The sequence below is a fragment of the Oncorhynchus gorbuscha genome, linkage group LG06 (genome assembly GCF_021184085.1).
Source record: "Oncorhynchus gorbuscha isolate QuinsamMale2020 ecotype Even-year linkage group LG06, OgorEven_v1.0, whole genome shotgun sequence".
NCBI classification, from domain to species: Eukaryota; Metazoa; Chordata; class Actinopteri; order Salmoniformes; family Salmonidae; genus Oncorhynchus; species Oncorhynchus gorbuscha.
Window position 1 is genome coordinate 40,161,986 of NC_060178.1, and position 17,635 is coordinate 40,179,620.

A 17,635-nucleotide genomic window follows, 5' to 3' on the forward strand; every position below is an offset into this window, starting at 1 on the left:
CAAAAGGAGAGACTTTTAATTTCTTTAAAACAAGTTAACTTTATGATTTAATTACTGCAGTAACGGAGCAGTGATTCGTTGAGAGCCCAATGAGCGGATTTGAGCCACAGCATTTTATAGCATAGTCCATCCTCCTGGATGTTCATGACAAACAACAGATGTATGGAATGGGTCACAAGGTTAAGATTCATATGAAAGACACTAATAATTCACAGCAAACAGTATCTGCTGTAAAGACTGCTCTCATTGTGTAGAAACTAGGGTCTGGCCCCCAACTCCATACTGGAGCCATCTCCACCCTGTGTCAGGACCCGGTTACGAACCCGGGTCTCCGGAGTGAGAAACAGTCACTAAACCAACTGAGCCACGAATAGTCAGCAGAACCCAGAAGATGAGGCAGACACAGCAGTACTTGAGATGGTGTATTTAATGAAGTAAAAAGTGAAGTTCTTCAGGAAAACATGTAACTCCACAACCTCAAAAGGAATTCCACAAGAACGAAGGTAATCCTCCAAGACAAAAAGGTAAATCCACAAGGTGGAAGGTATAGCACAACAAAGCCTCAAAAGATACTCAAAAACAAACAAACAAGAACAAAAAACAGAATTCCACAAGAGAGTCCACCGGGATCAACAAGAGTTCACAGAGTACTAGGGCTGGGTGCTAACATACAAACACAGAGCAAAGAACTGAGTAAAACAAAGGGTTTAAATACAATCAGGGGAAACGAGGCACAGGTGCAAATAATAATGGGGATCAAGGGAAAAGAAAAGGTCAAAAGGCACAATGGGGGCATCTAGTGACCAAAAACCGGAACAACCCTGGCCAAATCCTGACACCCTGGCACCTGAGTACAGAAACACCAACTCATGCTGTGGAATGTAGTCTTGTTAGTTTTATCACCCAAAGACATTGTAAATATTCTGTCAGCATTAAATCTCCCAGAGGCCCATTCTCAGTAAAATACACACAGATAAGAGTGTTCTATGAACCCCTTATTCTGTTGCATTAAATAACCATTTGATGCAATAGCAGTATTTATAACATAATCTTGCAACACCAACAACAACATTTCTAATAAGGATTGGGTCAGAAGCTTGATATCATAAATCACTTATCTCATTCGTTAGCATGTGTGCACAGGGCAAGCCTAAATGTCTTTATGCATAACATTCACATTTATATACAAACTAGACTCCAGTCAATTGTATTGTTGCCTATGTCCTAGGGAGATTCTGAAAAAAATACAGCATTGATATGGCATTATAGGAGGTTGGAATAGTTTGGAGGAGCGCGGGTGTCTTTGGTAACGTTAATTGGGTGAGGGGCGCTCTTTGAAAATGGAGATGGAAAGCCTACTCAAACAAATGAAGTATGCAGGTATGGGAATTTTGAATACCAAATGAAAAAGCATGAGGGCCAGGCTAAAAAATATACACCTATGTAATGGTGCTAAACCAGCCTTGATTAAGGGAAGGATAGGCTATGCTTGGTTCTTAATCAAAGTAAACTGATTGGGGGGAAAACCAATAGTTTATGTTTCTAAATACTAGATTTAGCAGCATTAAATCACATCTCTCTTCCATGGGTACTCACTGTGCATCACGGCTGGATAGGCTGCACTTTCTCTCTCAAAATCCATGTAAGTATTAACTGCATTACTGCTAAGACCTGCTTTTTATGAGTCTTAAAACTTTCCATTAGCACTGCATGAAATTGTCACTTTTGCATGTGTTTTTAAGGACACATTTCAAATATTGCCACCCCTCCCTACAAAGCTAGAGAGCTGATGTTAGACAGGTAAATTGCAGAACCTGGAGTTAGGGCTGGAAAATGCTAGTGCGAAATTGACAAAAACAAAAATGTCTAAAAACATGTTTTCACTTTGTCATTATGGGGGTATTCTGTGTAGATGGATTAGAAAATAAATCCATTTTGAATTCAGGCTGTTACAACAAAACGTGGAATAAGTCAAGGGGTATGAATGCAAAAATACAGGTATTGAAAACTCAAACTGCTATAAAGCGTGCTGGGAAACAAGATAATGATGGCTCTGCTTTTCAGTGGTTTTGAGCAAACATACATTTTGTAATTTTGCTCATCAAGCTTGTTCAAATTCAGCTCACCTCGAGCAGAGTTTGTTGATTCAAAGTTCAATTGTAAGGCAGCCAACTGCAATATGATTGTGAATATGCTCAACATTTGGGCATATACCGTAGCGGACCCAACATACATTGTTGCCTTTTAAATATGTACTCACACATACATTAGATCAATTTATTGTCCTTCCAAAGTCCACCCAACTCACAAAATAACGGTGATTAAGAAATTGGTTCAGTTGGCTTTTTTAAATGCATAGTTAAGTAGTGTGTGTGTGTGTGTTATCTTTGTGATGTGGTTCCAGATGTTCATTATTGACAAAGTGGACGGAGACAGCGTTTCTCTGGGTTCTTTTGACATCTCCGGTTCCAAGTACACTCCCGAGGGAGAAGTGTGAGTATAGCCTGGAAACACACACACACACACACACACACACACACACACACACACACACACACACACACACACACACACACACACACACACACACACACACACACACACACACACACACACACACACACACCTGACTTACTGTCTTCGCCATCTCTCTCTCAGTACTAAGAACGGTGCGTTAGTGAAGTGTGGCCAGTATGATGGCTTGGTGGAGCTGTCCACCATCTGTGCTCTGTGCAATGACTCCTCTATGGACTACAACGATGTAAGTGTTTGTGAGTTTGCGTGCGTGCGTGTGTGTGCATGCGTGTGTCAGCACTCAGTATCTGTATATATATATATATGTGTAGCTGTTATTTTATGTATCTGATATGTGTATTAGTCTAGCCCAGATCTGATAGTGTCTTTCCCCTCTCTCCTGCAGTCTAAGGGAATCTATGAGAAGGTGGGCGAGGCCACTGAGACCGCTCTGTGCTGCCTGGTTGAGAAGATGAATGTGTTCAACACTGAAGTGCGCGGCCTGTCCAAGCCCGACAGAGCCAACGCCTGTTGCTCTGTAAGTCTTCCTCCCTCCCTCCACCTTTCCTCTATCCCTCATTTCCTCCCTCACTCCAGTCCACCCTCTCTCACCTCCCTCTTTTCCTTCTGGCTCCCCTCTCCAACCTACTCCCCCATTCCATCCCTCTCATTCCTCCCTCTCCAGCCGACCCATGTCCTCTCCGTCTCTCTCCCAGGTGATCAAGCAGCTGATGAAGAAGGAGTTCACCCTGGAGTTCTCCAGAGACAGGAAGTCCATGTCAGTGTTCTGCTCCCCAGCCAAGTCCTCTAAGGCCGCTGTCGGCAACAAGATGTTCGTCAAGGTGATAGAATACCGGCAACCGTCTCTATGGAAATGCTCAGAGTAAACGCCCCAGTGACGTTGTCATATCAGTAATCTCTATTAGCAATTTTGCAGTGATTGTTGATAAAGTTCCAAAATGCTCCTTGGGCCCTGACTGTTATCTCTCTCCCTCTATCTCTCTCTCCCTAGGGCGCTCCCGAGGGTGTTATTGAGAGGTGTGCATATGTGCGCGTTGGTACCACACGTGTGCCCTTGTCCGAGCCTGTCAAGAACAAGATCATGGCTGTGATCAAGGAGTGGGGTACCGGCCGTGACACCCTGCGTTGCCTGGCACTGGCCACCCGCGACACACCCCTTCGCATGGAAGAAATGAACCTCGAAGACGCCACCAAGTTCGGCGACTACGAGGTGAGAAAGGAGAGGAGAGAAGGGCGGGAGCGCTTCAGGGAGAGGGAGGGGGAAGAGGAATTTAAGTACTTACTGTATTAATTACTAGGTAAATAAAGGGGTTCCTGAGTTGCTCAGCGGTCTAAGGCAATGGATCGCGGTGCTGAGGCGGGGGGGATTGGCCGGGGTCTTTCTTTGGGTCATCGCGCTCTAGGGACTCCTTGTGGCGTTGAACGGGTGTTTCCTCTGACACATTGGTGCAGCTGACTTCCGGGTTAAGTGTGCAGAGTGTTAAGAAGTTTCAGAGGACGCATGTCTCAACCTTCACCTGTGTTCCTCAGACTGACCTTACCTTCGTGGGCTGCGTGGGCATGCTGGACCCCCCTCGTAAGGAGGTCATTGGAGCTATTGAGCTGTGCAGGGCTGCTGGCATCCGTGTCATCATGATCACTGGTCAGTATACTGGACAGTAAAAATCTGCTGCTTTTCCTAAAGTTCCCTGGTTTCCTAGAAAACCCGGTTGGAAGTTCCCGGAATAAAGACAGAATAAACAGGAAATCCGGTATCCTCCAACCAGGAATTCTGGAAAACCTGGGATTTTGGGAAAGTTACCCAATTTTTGCAACCCTAACTCACTTTTTCTCTCTGTCTCCATGCCTTTATCATTCCCACTGATTCCATCCATCTACCTCTTCTCTGTTGGTTGTCTTTCCTCCATTATAGTTCATTCTGAAATAAATTTAGAAACAATATCTTACAATTCATTATCCTCCCTCCCAGGTGACAACAAGGGAACAGCCGTGGCTATCTGCCGTCGTATTGGCATCTTCACCGAGGATGAGGACACTACCGGCCGAGCCTTCACTGGCCGTGAGTTTGACGACCTGCCCCTCCACGAGCAAAAAAAAGCAGTCCGCAAGGCCTGTTGCTATGCCCGCGTTGAGCCCTCTCACAAGTCCAAGATCGTTGAGTTCCTGCAAGGCTTCGATGAGATCACCGCCATGGTGAGGGGAGGAAACAGGAACAGAGGAGACATCTATTGAAAACTCAAAAGCTTTATTGTACAACCATCCAAATGACAAAAAAACGGAACATTTGCAGTAATACGATTCATATCATCCAGAACACAACACTAACAGTCATCTTCCTTCTCTACCTTCTCTTTTCTTCCTTCCTTCTCTCTCTCTTCCACCCCCTCCACCAGACCGGAGATGGGGTGAACGATGCCCCCGCCCTGAAGAAGGCCGAGATCGGCATCGCCATGGGCTCTGGCACTGCCGTTGCCAAGTCTGCCTCTGAGATGGTCCTGGCCGACGACAACTTCTCTTCCATCGTGGCAGCCGTCGAGGAGGGCAGAGCCATTTACAACAACATGAAGCAGTTCATCCGTTACCTCATCTCCTCCAACGTTGGTGAGGTCGTCTGGTGAGTGTCCGGGGTGGGGGGTGTGGGTATGGAGGTGGGGTGAAGTGACCACATTACAACTGAGACATAACCGTGGTTGACCGCTAATCCAGAGGGATTTATTGGAAGACAGAGATTCACTGTAGTAGCAGCATAACCACTTGACTGCCAATACATGAGTGACCAAGACACCACTGTGAGCAAGAACATCAATATGACGGCCACACACAGTGCTAGTCACAAATGACTCTTCTTTTTTCTTTCTTTCTTTTCCTCGCTCATCATCCATCCCTCCATCTCTCTCAGTATCTTCCTGACCGCTGCCCTGGGTCTGCCGGAGGCTCTGATCCCTGTCCAGCTGCTGTGGGTCAACCTGGTGACTGATGGTCTCCCTGCCACTGCCCTGGGCTTCAACCCCCCTGACCTGGACATCATGGGCAAGCTGCCCCGTTCCCCCAAGGAGCCCCTCATCTCTGGATGGCTGTTCTTCAGATACCTCGCCATTGGAGGTACGTTACGATACCATACCAACACTTTTATTGTCCATTTTCATGGAAATGTATTCTGTGAAGTCAGGAACACGTCAAAAACACCAAATACAAAACAAAACGATACAATTACAAATGCACTGGCCATTCTGCTTTCCTCCTACTCTCCTTTTCTTTCAACAACTATTGATTGGGGTCACTAGAATATCATGGTGAATGCATGACCAATACACTGCCTCATTCTAAGTAGTTTGCTAGTGTGGATGGTGTTTCTCAGTAGTATGCTAAGGTGGATATTGTGTCTAAAGCCCATCCTTTGTTCACATTCTAATTGTGCCCACATTTTTAGACAGGTGTAGACAATTAAAAGACTCATTGCGATCTAATTGTAAATCAGATCTTCCAAGTATAAACAATCAAGGTCAGCTCAAAGAACACATTTTTTATATTACATTTTTTGTTGTCATTTAGCAGACACTCTTATCCAGAGCAACTTACAGTAAAGCACATACCTTTTTCATAATTGTGCCCTGTGGGAATCAAACCCACAACCTTGGCATTGCAAGCTCCATGCAAAGCCAACTGAGCCACATGGGACCTGTTAGCAGTAGGTATGAACAGGGGTTATGTAGAATGCTAGCGTGGATATTGGAACAGAGCCATGTTCCAGGTTCAACATATGCTCACTATCATGTACCTCATGAAGCTATGTCCGACACTCCAACCCTGAACTATCCCTGGCTCAGTCGTAAATCTAACTGCAACCCTGACCCAATGTCAAACACTTAGAGCCTCAACCCTCACGGACTGCTGCTTTGCCCAACAATGGGCGTACAGCAATGGCGGTGGGTGCCATTTAACATGAGGGAGGACGATTATGTTTTAATGAGCATGGCCTTATTTTTATTACAGCACATTGGATGACTGTCATTCATATTCCATTCACCCAGTTCAATGTAACATTGCTAGGTTTAGGCTACTACATTATACTACATTTTCTCTTTACCCATCATTAGGTTGCTACAACCTAACCTATGAATGAACGTTTACAACGTATGTGCACAGGTTGAGAGAAAAATGTGAGTAATCAAGGTGACAGACAGTCGCACATTCAATACCGCCTTGCACACTCTTGCCGACATCTAGCTGATCTAGGGTGTATCATTAGTTCAACAGTTACAGCTAAAGTTAACTAGCTAACAGTACACTTTAACTTGACATAAGATTTATGTAGTTTTACGACGCAATATATTTAAAAAAAGCCGCGTTTCACACGAGTACCTAGACATACTGACCGGCTCCAGTGGACAGAAGCGTGCCATATGGCAGACCAATCGAAACTCATCTCTCGGCATGTCCAGCCCACTCATTATCTCAGCAAATCATGGCTAGCGGGAAGGTTGCTCTCTTTTTCTGTGGCTAAACCAACTAGGCTAGTAATTTAACAATTTTATTCATATTTACAGATGGCATACAAGTTTGATATTAAGGCACATGAAAGTTCACATGTTCGTGAAGGTATTTCTGCCAAAAAGAAAACGCATTTTGATAAAACAAATATTTTTTTTAACGTTCAAACAGCTCTCCTGTGAAGTCGTGACTTGCGACATATGCCTATTGTCTTGAATCGGGTCACATATAGCTAGCTTAGCTGTATCTTATGCTTTCAGTACTACATTCATTCTCTGATGCTTTGATTGGGTGGACAACATGTCAGTTCATGCTGCAAGAGCTCTGATAGGTTGGAGGACATTCTCCAGAAGTTGTTATAATTACTGTGTAAGTAAGTCTATGGAAGGGGGTGAGAACAATGAGCCTCCTAGGTTTTGAATTGATGTCAATGTAGCCAGAGGAGGACGGAAAGTAGCTGTCCTCCGGCTATACCATGGTGCTACCCTAAAGAGTGCTGTTGAGGCTATTGTAGACCTTCATTGCAAAGCAATGTGTTTAATCAATGCTTTCAGTACTTGATTAATTCTCTGGTCCTTTATTTGGATGGACAACATGTCAGAGGAGAACGGAAACTAGCTGTCCTCCAGCTACACCATGGTGCTACCCTACAGAGTGCTGTTGAGATTACTGTAGACCTTTAATCAATTATTTGGTGCCGTGAATATATTTAGAAAAGTTTAATCTAAAAATTATAATTTATTTTGTTTCACAACAACAAAAAATACCCCTTCCTCCTCTGAGGAGCCTCCACTGGTGTACAGCCTAGACACCCTGCCCCCATCTACCACACCACATTTAAATGGAGCAGTGCTTTATTGGCATGGTGGTGGGACACAAACTGCAGCCAAAGCAATAATCAAATTAATGTTACACCATTTCTGTACATCCTAGAGATAAAGGAACACGGTAGATAAAAAATACACATTTAATTAAAAGTAATGAAATTCTACACAAGCAAACAACAACAAAGTATGCAATCATCTCATCTCGATACTTCAACAGGAAAAGGTAATCAAATCTATTGGACAAATTACAATTTAGATCAATGTTACCTGACTTCCTGTGGTGTGTGTTCCAGGCTACGTTGGTGTTGCAACTGTTGCTGCTGCCGCCTGGTGGTTCCTCTACAGTGAGGACGGCCCTGGTGTGTCTTTCTACCAGTTGGTGAGTAGTAGCATTAGATACGGAAGAGGAAGCAAGACCTCCCACTCCCTCATTTTTATTTCAATGGAAGTCAATGAACTAAGCAGACTGCTATCACATTGGTGTCTATAGGAGGAGCACCCCCTTAAGCAAGTCCTGACCAAATCTGACCAAGTCCTAAAGCAATGGGACTCCCTAAATCTGTCTCAGATTATTACCAATCCCACAAGGTATGACTCCAAACACTCAGAAAAGACTACTGTCCTCGATGTTATCCTCACAAATAATCCTGATAGGTACAGTATCGGTCTTGTGTTTTCTGTAATGACCTTAGTGATGATCATTGTTTTACAGCCTGTGTTCATAATTGCTTCTCAGTGCAACGACCTATCCTGATTTGTCATAGACGCTTGCTAAAAAAAAATTATGAGCAAGCCTTCCTTCATGAACTGGCCTCTGTAAAATGGTATAGAATCAGCTTGATCCCCCTCTGTCGAAGACATTTAGACATTCTTTTTTTTATATTCGACCATGATCTTGCAGAGTTACTCCACCTCAAGAATTGCATTTGGCGAAAGGCTCGTTACACACATACTCAGGCTGGCTGGCTATCGTTCAGGAAAATGAGAAATAAGGGCACTCAGGCTACCCGGAAGGTCAAAGTTAGTTACTTTAAGGAGCAGTTCTCTCTCTGTGGGTCTAACCCCAAGAAGTTCTGGAAAACAGTTAAAGACCTAGAGAGTAAACCCTCCTCCTCACAGCTGCTCATGTCCCTTAATGCTGATGATGTGGTTGTTACTGACAAGAGGCACATGGCTGAGCTCTTTAATTAATCACCACTTCATTAAGTCAGGATTCCTATTTGACTCAGCCATGTCTCTTTGCCCATCCAACATTTCCTCATATCCCACTCCTTCTAATGCACCTATCCCAGATGCTTCTCCCTATTTTTCCCCTGCCCCGCTACAAAGTTTCTTCATGCAGGCGGTCACTGAGTCTGAGGTGCTAAAGGAGCTCCTTCAACTTGACCCCCAGAAAACACCTGGGTCAGATGTTTTAGACCCTTTCTGCTGTCCCTACCATCGCCAAGCCTGTCTCTCCTTTCTGGGGAGGTTCCTATTGCTTGGAAGGCAGCCACGGTTCATCCTTTATTTAAAGGGGGAGATCAAGCTGATCCTAACTGTTATAGGCCTCTTTCTATTTGCCCTGTTTATCAAACGTGTTGGAAAAACTTGTCAATAATCAACTGACTGGCTTTCTTGATGTCGATAGTTTTCTTGGGTATACAATCTGGTTTCCGCTCAGGTTATGGATGTGTCACTGCAACCTTAAAGGTCTTCAATTATGTCACCATTGCCCTTGATTCTAAGCAATATTGTGCTGCTATTTCTATTGACTTGGTCAAAGCTTTTGATACTGTAGACCATTCCATTCTTGTGGGCCCGGCTAAGGAGTATTGGTGTCTCTGAGGGCTCTTTGGCCTGGTTTGCTAACTACCTCTCTCAAAGAGTCCAGTGTATAAAGTCAGAAAATCTGCTGTCTCAGCCACTGCCTGTCACCAACGGAGTACCCAGAGGCTCAATCCTAGGCCTCACGCTCTTCTCAATTTACATCAACAACATAGCTCAGGCAGTAGAAAGCTCTCTCATCCATTTATATGCAGATGATACAATCTTGTACTCAGCTGGCCCCTCCCTGGATGTTGTGTTGAATGCTCTTCAACAAAGCTTTCTTAGTGTCCAACAAGCTTTCTCTACCCTTGACCTTTGTTTTGGAGGTGTTCAGAACAAGGTTATGTGGTTTGATAAGAAGAATGTCTCTCCTCCCGCAGGTGTTATTACAACCTCTAAGGGTTTAGAGCTTGAGGTAGTCACCTCATACAATTACTTGGGAGCATAGCTAGACGGTGTACTGTCCTTCTCTCTGCACATATCAAAGCTGCAGGTCAAAGTTAAATCTAGACTTGGTTTCCTCTATCGTAATTACTCCTCTTTCACCCCAGCTGCCAAACTAACCCTGATTCAGATGACCATCCTACCCATGCTAGATTACGGAGACATCATTTATAGATCGGTAGGTCATGTTGCTCTCGAGCGGCTAGATGTTCTTTACCATTCGGCCATCAGATTTGCCACCAATATTGTTGTCTTAGGCCTCACTTTATGTATTGTTGTGTTGTCTCTCTTGTTGTGATGTGTTTTGTCTAATATTTATATCGTATTTTTTTAAATCCCAGGGACCCATCCCCACAGGAGGCCTTTTGCCAGGCTGTCATTGTAATTAAGAATGTGCTCTTCACTGACTTGCCTAGTTCAATAAAGTTTAAATAAAATAAAAATGAAGCAGTCAATCCCAATCCCAAATCGGAACCCTAGTCTGGCTCTCTATGTCGCTCTGAATTCATGTATTTTTCCCCTATACAATCCTGGGGGTAGGGGCTACCTAGGACTTACATTTCAATTAGTTATTGAGCAAAAATGTGGAGTCTGGTGTGTAGAACAGAGGTTGCGTCCCACCCTATTCCCTATATAGGGCCCTGGTTAAAAGTAGTGCACTATTGGAAATAGTCACATTTGGGATATAACCACTCTGTAGAACAGGGATTGGTTTCCACTTTTTGTCCCAGCCCAGCACCAACACACCTGTATCACATAATAAACTATTGCTTTTTAGAATTAGAAAAACTTTGTCCATAAAATGTAGAAATTTGTCTTTAGCTTCACCAGACAAAAACAGACATGAAACGCCATCCCAGATAATGAAATAAACCGTACAAAAGTGCAACAGTGCCACTGCGGTTCCAAATTCATATATGTTGAGTCATTTACATTTACATTTAAGTCATTTAGCAGACGCTCTTATCCAGAGCGACTTACAAATTGGTGCATTCACCTTATGACATCCAGTGGAACAGCCACTTTACAATAGTGCATCTAAATATTTTAAGGGGGGAGGGGGGGTGAGAAGGATTACTTTATCCTATCCTAGGTATTCCTTAAAGAGGTGGGGTTTCAGGTGTCTCCGGAAGGTGGTGATTGACTCCGCTGTCCTGGCGTCGTGAGGGAGTTTGTTCCACCATTGGGGAGCCAGAGCAGCGAACAGTTTTGACTGGGCTGAGCGGGAACTGTACTTCCTCAGTGGTAGGGAGGCGAGCAGACCAGAGGTGGATGAACGCAGTGCCCTTATTTGGGTGTAGGGCCTGATCAGAGCCTGGAGGTACTGAGGTGCCGTTCCCCTCACAGCTCCGTAGGCAAGCACCATGGTCTTGTAGCGGATGCGAGCTTCAACTGGAAGCCAGTGGAGAGAGCGGAGGAGCGGGGTGACGTGAGAGAACTTGGGAAGGTTGAACACTAGACGGGCTGCGGCGTTCTGGATGAGTTGTAGGGGTTTAATGGCACAGGCAGGGAGCCCAGCCAACAGCGAGTTGCAGTAATCCAGACGGGAGATGACAAGTGCCTGGATTAGGACCTGCGCCGCTTCCTGTGTGAGGCAGGGTCATACTCTGCGGATGTTGTAGAGCATGAACCTACAGGAACGGGCCACCGCCTTGATGTTAGTTGAGAACGACAGGGTGTTGTCCAGAATCACGCCAAGGTTCTTAGCGCTCTGGGAGGAGGACACAATGGAGTTGTCAACCGTGATGGCGAGATCATGGAACGGGCAGTCCTTCCCCGGGAGGAAGAGCAGCTCCGTCTTGCCGAAGTTCAGCTTGAGGTGCTAATCCGTCATCCACACTGATATGTCTGCCAGACATGCAGAGATGCGATTCGCCACCTGGTCATCAGAAGGGGGAAAGGAGAAGATTAATTGTGTGTCGTCTGCATAGCAATGATAGGAGAGACCATGTGAGGTTATGACAGAGCCAAGTGACTTGGTGTATAGCGAGAATAGGAGAGGGCCTAGAACAGAGCCCTGGGGGACACCAGTGGTGAGAGCGCGTGGTGAGGAGACAGATTCTCGCCACGCCACCTGGTAGGAGCGACCTGTCAGGTAGGACGCAATCCAAGCGTGGGCCGCGCCGGAGATGCCCAACTCGGAGAGGGTGGAGAGGAGGATCTGATGGTTCACAGTATCGAAGGCAGCCGATAGGTCTAGAAGGATGAGAGCAGAGGAGAGAGAGTTAGCTTTAGCGGTGCGGAGCGCCTCCGTGATACAGAGAAGAGCAGTCTCAGTTGAATGACTAGTCTTGAAACCTGACTGATTTGGATCAAGAAGGTCATTCTGAGAGAGATAGTGGGAGAGCTGACCAAGGACGGCACGTTCAAGAGTTTTGGAGAGAAAAGAAAGAAGGGATACTGGTCTGTAGTTGTTGACAGCGGAGGGATCGAGTGTAGGTTTTTTCAGAAGGGGTGCAACTCTCGCTCTCTTGAAGACGGAAGGGACGTAGCCAGCGGTCAGGGATAAGTTGATGAGCGAGGTGAGGTAAGGGAGAAGGTCTCCGGAAATGGTCTGGAGAAGAGAGGAGGGGACAGGGTCGAGTGGGCAGGTTGTTGGGCGGCCGGCCGTCACAAGACGCGAGATTTCATCTGGAGAGAGAGGGGAGAAAGAGGTCAGAGCACAGGGTAGGGCAGTGTGAGCAGAACCAGCGGTGTCGTTTGACTTAGCAAACGAGGATCGGATGTCGTCGACCTTCTTTTCAAAATGGTTGACGAAGTCATCTGCAGAGAGGGAGGGGGGGGGAGGGGGAGGGCGGATTCAGGATGGAGGAGAAGGTGGCAAAGAGCTTCCTAGGGTTAGAGGCAGATGCTTGGAATTTAGAGTGGTAGAAAGTGGCTTTAGCAGCAGAGACAGAGGAGGAAAATGTAGAGAGGAGGGAGTGAAAGGATGCCAGGACCGCAGGGAGGCGAGTTTTCCTCCATTTCCGCTCGGCTGCCCGGAGCCCTGTTCTGTGAGCTCGCAATGAGTCGTCAAGCCACGGAGCGGGAGGGGAGGACCGAGCCGGCCTGGAAGATAGGGGACATAGAGAGTCAAATGATGCAGAAAGGGAGGAGAGGAGGGTTGAGGAGGCAGAATCAGGAGATAGGTTGGAGAAGGTTTGAGCAGAGGGAAGAGATGATAGGATGGAAGAGGAGAGAGTAGCGGGGGAGAGAGAGCGAAGGTTGGGACGGCGCGATACCATCCGAGTAGGGGCAGTGTGGGAAGTGTTGGATGAGAGCGAGGGAAAAGGATACAAGGTAGTGGTCGGAGACTTGGAGGGGAGTTGCAATGAGGTTAGTGGAAAAACAGCATCTAGTAAAGATGAGGTCGAGCGTATTGCCTGCCTTGTGAGTAGGGGGGAAGGTGAGAGGGTGAGGTCAAAAGAGGAGAGGAGTGGAAAGAAGGAGGCAGAGAGGAATGAGTCAAAGGTAGACGTGGGGAGGTTAAAGTCGCCCAGAACTGTGAGAGGTGAGCCGTCCTCAGGAAAGGAGCTTATCAAGGCATCAAGCTCATTGATGAACTCTCCGAGGGGACCTGGAGGGCGATAAATGATAAGGATGTTAAGCTTGAAAGGGCTGGTAACTGTGACAGCATGAAATTCAAAGGAGGCGATAGACAGATGGGTAAGGGGAGAAAGAGAGAATGACCACTTGGGAGAGATAAGGATCCCGATGCCACCACCCCGCTGACCAGAAGCTCTCGGGGTGTGCGAGAACACGTGGGCGGACGAAGAGAGAGCAGTAGGAGTAGCAGTGTTATCTGTGGTGATCCATGTTTCTGTCAGTGCCAAGAAGTCGAGGGACTGGAGGGAGGCATAGGCTGAGATGAACTCTGCCTTGTTGGCCGCAGATCGGCAGTTCCAGAGGCTACCGGAGACCTGGAACTCCACGTGGGTCGTGCGCGCTGGGACCACCAGATTAGGGTGGCAGCGGCCACGCGGTGTGGAGCGTTTGTATGGTCTGTGCAGAGAAGAGAGAACAGGGATAGACAGACACATAGTTGACAGGCTACAGAAGAGGCTACGCTAATGCAAGGAGATTGGAATGACAAGTGGACTACACGTCTCGAATGTTCAGAAAGTTAAACTTACGTAGCAAGAATCTTATTGACTAAAATGATTCAAATGATACAGTACAGCTGAAGTAGGCTAGCTGGCAGTGGCTGCGTTGTTGACTTTGTAGGCTAGCTGGCAGTGGCTGCGTTGTTGACACTACACTAATCAAGTCGTTCCGTTGAGTGTAATAGTTTCTACAGTGCTGCTATTCGGGGGCTAGCTGGCTAGCTAGCAGTGTTGATTACGTTACGTTGCGTTAAAAGAATGACAATAGCTGTCATTGGTCGAAAACCACAATCATCATCAAGAGATCCTCATTTAAAATACACCAATAGTCAAAGACCTTCATCATGATCATCATCAATTTTGGGGATATTTAATGTTATGGGTAGGGGCTACATAGGATCTAAATTTAAACTTCTTACTGAGCAAAAAATGTAGTGAATGATTCTGTGATAATCCAGTAAATGGTTCCATCCTAATTCTCTTGATTTTTCTCTTCAGTCCCACTTCATGCAGTGCCACGAGGAAAACGAGGACTTTGTCGGCGTCCACTGCGAGGTGTTTGAGGCCGCTCCCCCTATGACCATGGCCCTGTCTGTGTTAGTCACCATCGAGATGTGCAATGCCCTCAACAGGTCAGACTGCAACTTTGGCTCCTGCCTGGTTCAATATAAAGGAATGTTTGAAGATTCATGTTAGAAATGCAAGATTCAATTATGCATAACATTAAGGGCCCGTATCCCAGATTAAGTTTCCTTGACAACAAAAAAGCACTTTCAATGGAGATGATCCACTTGGCATGCTTTGTAATGCCGGACAGGAGTAGGTTTAATCTGTGTCCTCAAAACTTGCCACATTGGTAGTTTGTTAGCACTGTAATTCTTGATACACAGTATATCAATTTAGAGGTAGAACAGTAAAGTTACATAAAAAACTTGTTTATGTTTATAAATTATAGCACTTCTATAACAGTGTGTTTCTAAAACACAGCGTATCAAGAGTATGATATGAAAGCCTAATCCCAGAAGTAGCTATAACATTGAAAGTGTAGTCTAACCCCAAAGAAATTGGAAGAGTCATTTTAGAATAAACCTGCAGAACAAACATTATCCGCCATCCCTTACCATGTAATGTCAGATCACACACTTCTGCACACCTCTTGGCACACACCTGCATCAACACATACCTGCATCAACACACACCTGCATCAACACATACCTGCATCAACACACACCTGCATCAACACACACATTTTAAATACTTTATTTGGATCCACAAATCAAATGTACATTTAAAAAAGGATTCAAACATCTCAGCACACACAGTGTTTAGCCAGCGTGCATTACGTAACCCCTCTGTACCACCCCCCAGTTTGTCTGAGAACCAGTCCCTGCTGCGCATGCCCCCCTGGAGCAACCTGTGGCTGGTTGGAGCCATGTCCCTCTCCATGTCACTCCACTTTGTGATCATTTACGTGGACCCCATGCCCGTGAGTCTGCCTTACCTCGCACCACAACCCTCACCTCACATACTTGTCCTGTCCGGCTCCAAGGACCACTCGTTTTGATCCCAGATCCAACTCTCTCTGCCTCCTTTTTGTCTTACTCTCTCAATCTCCTTCTGTCTGATTCTCTCTCAGCCAAACATTTTTATACAGTCCCCCTGACTGTGTTCCCTGACACGAAGGGCTATTTCATTCGAAGGGCTATTTCATTCGTATTGCGGAAATGTAGCGTTAGAGCGTGATTGAAATGTAAAAAGCAATGTCCCTGCGTTAGCTGAGACTGCATTCACGGTAAACGCTGCATATCTTGGCTCAATCGGAAATGACCTTAACATTTCTATCGCGTAATCTGTAACGCTTCAGCGAGACAGATTGAATAGAGCCCTAAGTAAGAGTGATACTTGGGTTAGAGTATTTGACAATTGAGTAAGGCCTAGATTCAATCTGGACCGTTATAGTGCGATTTACATTTAAAGGTAATTTCAGATTGAGCCGACATATGCACGGTTTACAGTGAGTGGTCTACGCAAGCGAGGAACCATTACTTTTAAAAAGGTGCATAGCCCGATCAGATTGAATCTAGCTGTAAGAGTATGTGATAACTAAGTAGTAGTACGTGATATGTGTCTGAAATGTGCCTGTCCTCTCCGCTGCAGATGATCTTTAAATTGACCCACTTGAACGTGGAAAAATGGATGGTGGTGCTCAAGCTCTCGATCCCCGTCATCCTCATTGACGAGGTCCTCAAGTTTGTGGCCCGCAATTACCTGGAGGGTAAGGACACACAATAACATTCCTTGTAATAATATCCTGTAATATCCACAGAAATATTTCCTCTAATTATTTTTGGCACTGAGCAAATTTCAGGTATTGCTAGTGGAAACTGGAATGTTGGAAGAAATGTGTAACTTTACAGTTTTAGACAGTAGCCAATAGGATATTGTGGCTATTTGAGCATAATGTAAACCTATCAGAGTGGCTTATCAACAAAACCAATAATGCAAAATCCCATAACATTTTCACAATTCTGATTTCTATGATATAGCCTACAGTAGCCTATATGGGGTGTTCAAAGCAGTCTTTTAAAAACGTTTTTACATTATGCTCTTGTAGGAAGCAGTAACACCCCATCGCTGACCAATTGAAGAAAAGGCGTTAGGGCTGGGGTGGACTGTAAATTAGGTTTAGGACTGTTCCGGACCGATGTGCAATAACGGTAGTATGTTAGAGGAGTGAGGAGATGGCCAGGAATCCAATACTTGATTTTTATTGCATACACAGAGCACACTAGGTTGTTTGGAGGTTATGGAATTATGTTTTTTTCTTGTCAGTCACGCACAACAAAGAAAGAACAAAAGGCAAGATGGCCACCGGATTGAATCACCAGCACAACTGAAAGCTAGGAGGAAAACTGCAGCTTAAAAAGTGCAGGAATGTCAATTAGTTCACTGGGAACAGGTGTGGTAATTAGCCAGGGAGGTGCATGGCCAGAGGAGAAGGAAAACCTGGTTGTGGTCATGAGCCTTTGTGACACCAATACTTACATATAACTGGGCTAATAACTCGCTAACTAGCAACGAATATCAACAACCGTGCACACGCACAGCTCTGAAAAGCGGCTCCACTGGCTGGTGATTGAAAGACCACTCGTGCACTACCCGTCAATATAAGTATACTTCGATGCGCTTTGGCTTAGCCTAGACAGCCGATAGTGGGCGTTTGAGCTGTACCATTTTTTTTAGGATTGATGTGCCCAGCAGGTAAAACATTCATGTCAAATGTGGGCCGGCTCGTACATGAAGCATCCTCCATTCATGCTACCTAAGCATCATTTTCCTTCTTAACCAGTTTTAATGGCGGGCTGTCTGAATTTCTTTTTAGAAAAGTGTGTACTGTAGCAGTGGTGTAAAGTACTTACGTAGTTTTTGTTTCTGTACTTCACTTCA

General features: G+C 45.4%; 1 protein-coding gene across 2 annotated transcripts in view; it reads left to right on the forward strand.

Moving 5' to 3' along the window:
- LOC124037951 (sarcoplasmic/endoplasmic reticulum calcium ATPase 1-like) overlaps positions 1 to 17,635 on the forward strand; it is a 35,717-nt gene that overhangs the window by 15,739 nt on the left and 2,343 nt on the right. For both annotated transcript variants that reach the window (XM_046353250.1, XM_046353249.1), the window contains 13 exons: positions 2,405 to 2,493; positions 2,659 to 2,761; positions 2,921 to 3,052; positions 3,231 to 3,356; positions 3,527 to 3,745; positions 4,066 to 4,177; positions 4,505 to 4,728; positions 4,929 to 5,149; positions 5,435 to 5,637; positions 8,147 to 8,232; positions 14,687 to 14,820; positions 15,557 to 15,674; positions 16,346 to 16,463. In XM_046353250.1, coding sequence (XP_046209206.1) covers positions 2,405 to 2,493; positions 2,659 to 2,761; positions 2,921 to 3,052; positions 3,231 to 3,356; positions 3,527 to 3,745; positions 4,066 to 4,177; positions 4,505 to 4,728; positions 4,929 to 5,149; positions 5,435 to 5,637; positions 8,147 to 8,232; positions 14,687 to 14,820; positions 15,557 to 15,674; positions 16,346 to 16,463 — 1,885 coding nt within the window. The remainder of the gene's footprint in view (positions 1 to 2,404; positions 2,494 to 2,658; positions 2,762 to 2,920; positions 3,053 to 3,230; positions 3,357 to 3,526; positions 3,746 to 4,065; positions 4,178 to 4,504; positions 4,729 to 4,928; positions 5,150 to 5,434; positions 5,638 to 8,146; positions 8,233 to 14,686; positions 14,821 to 15,556; positions 15,675 to 16,345; positions 16,464 to 17,635) is intronic.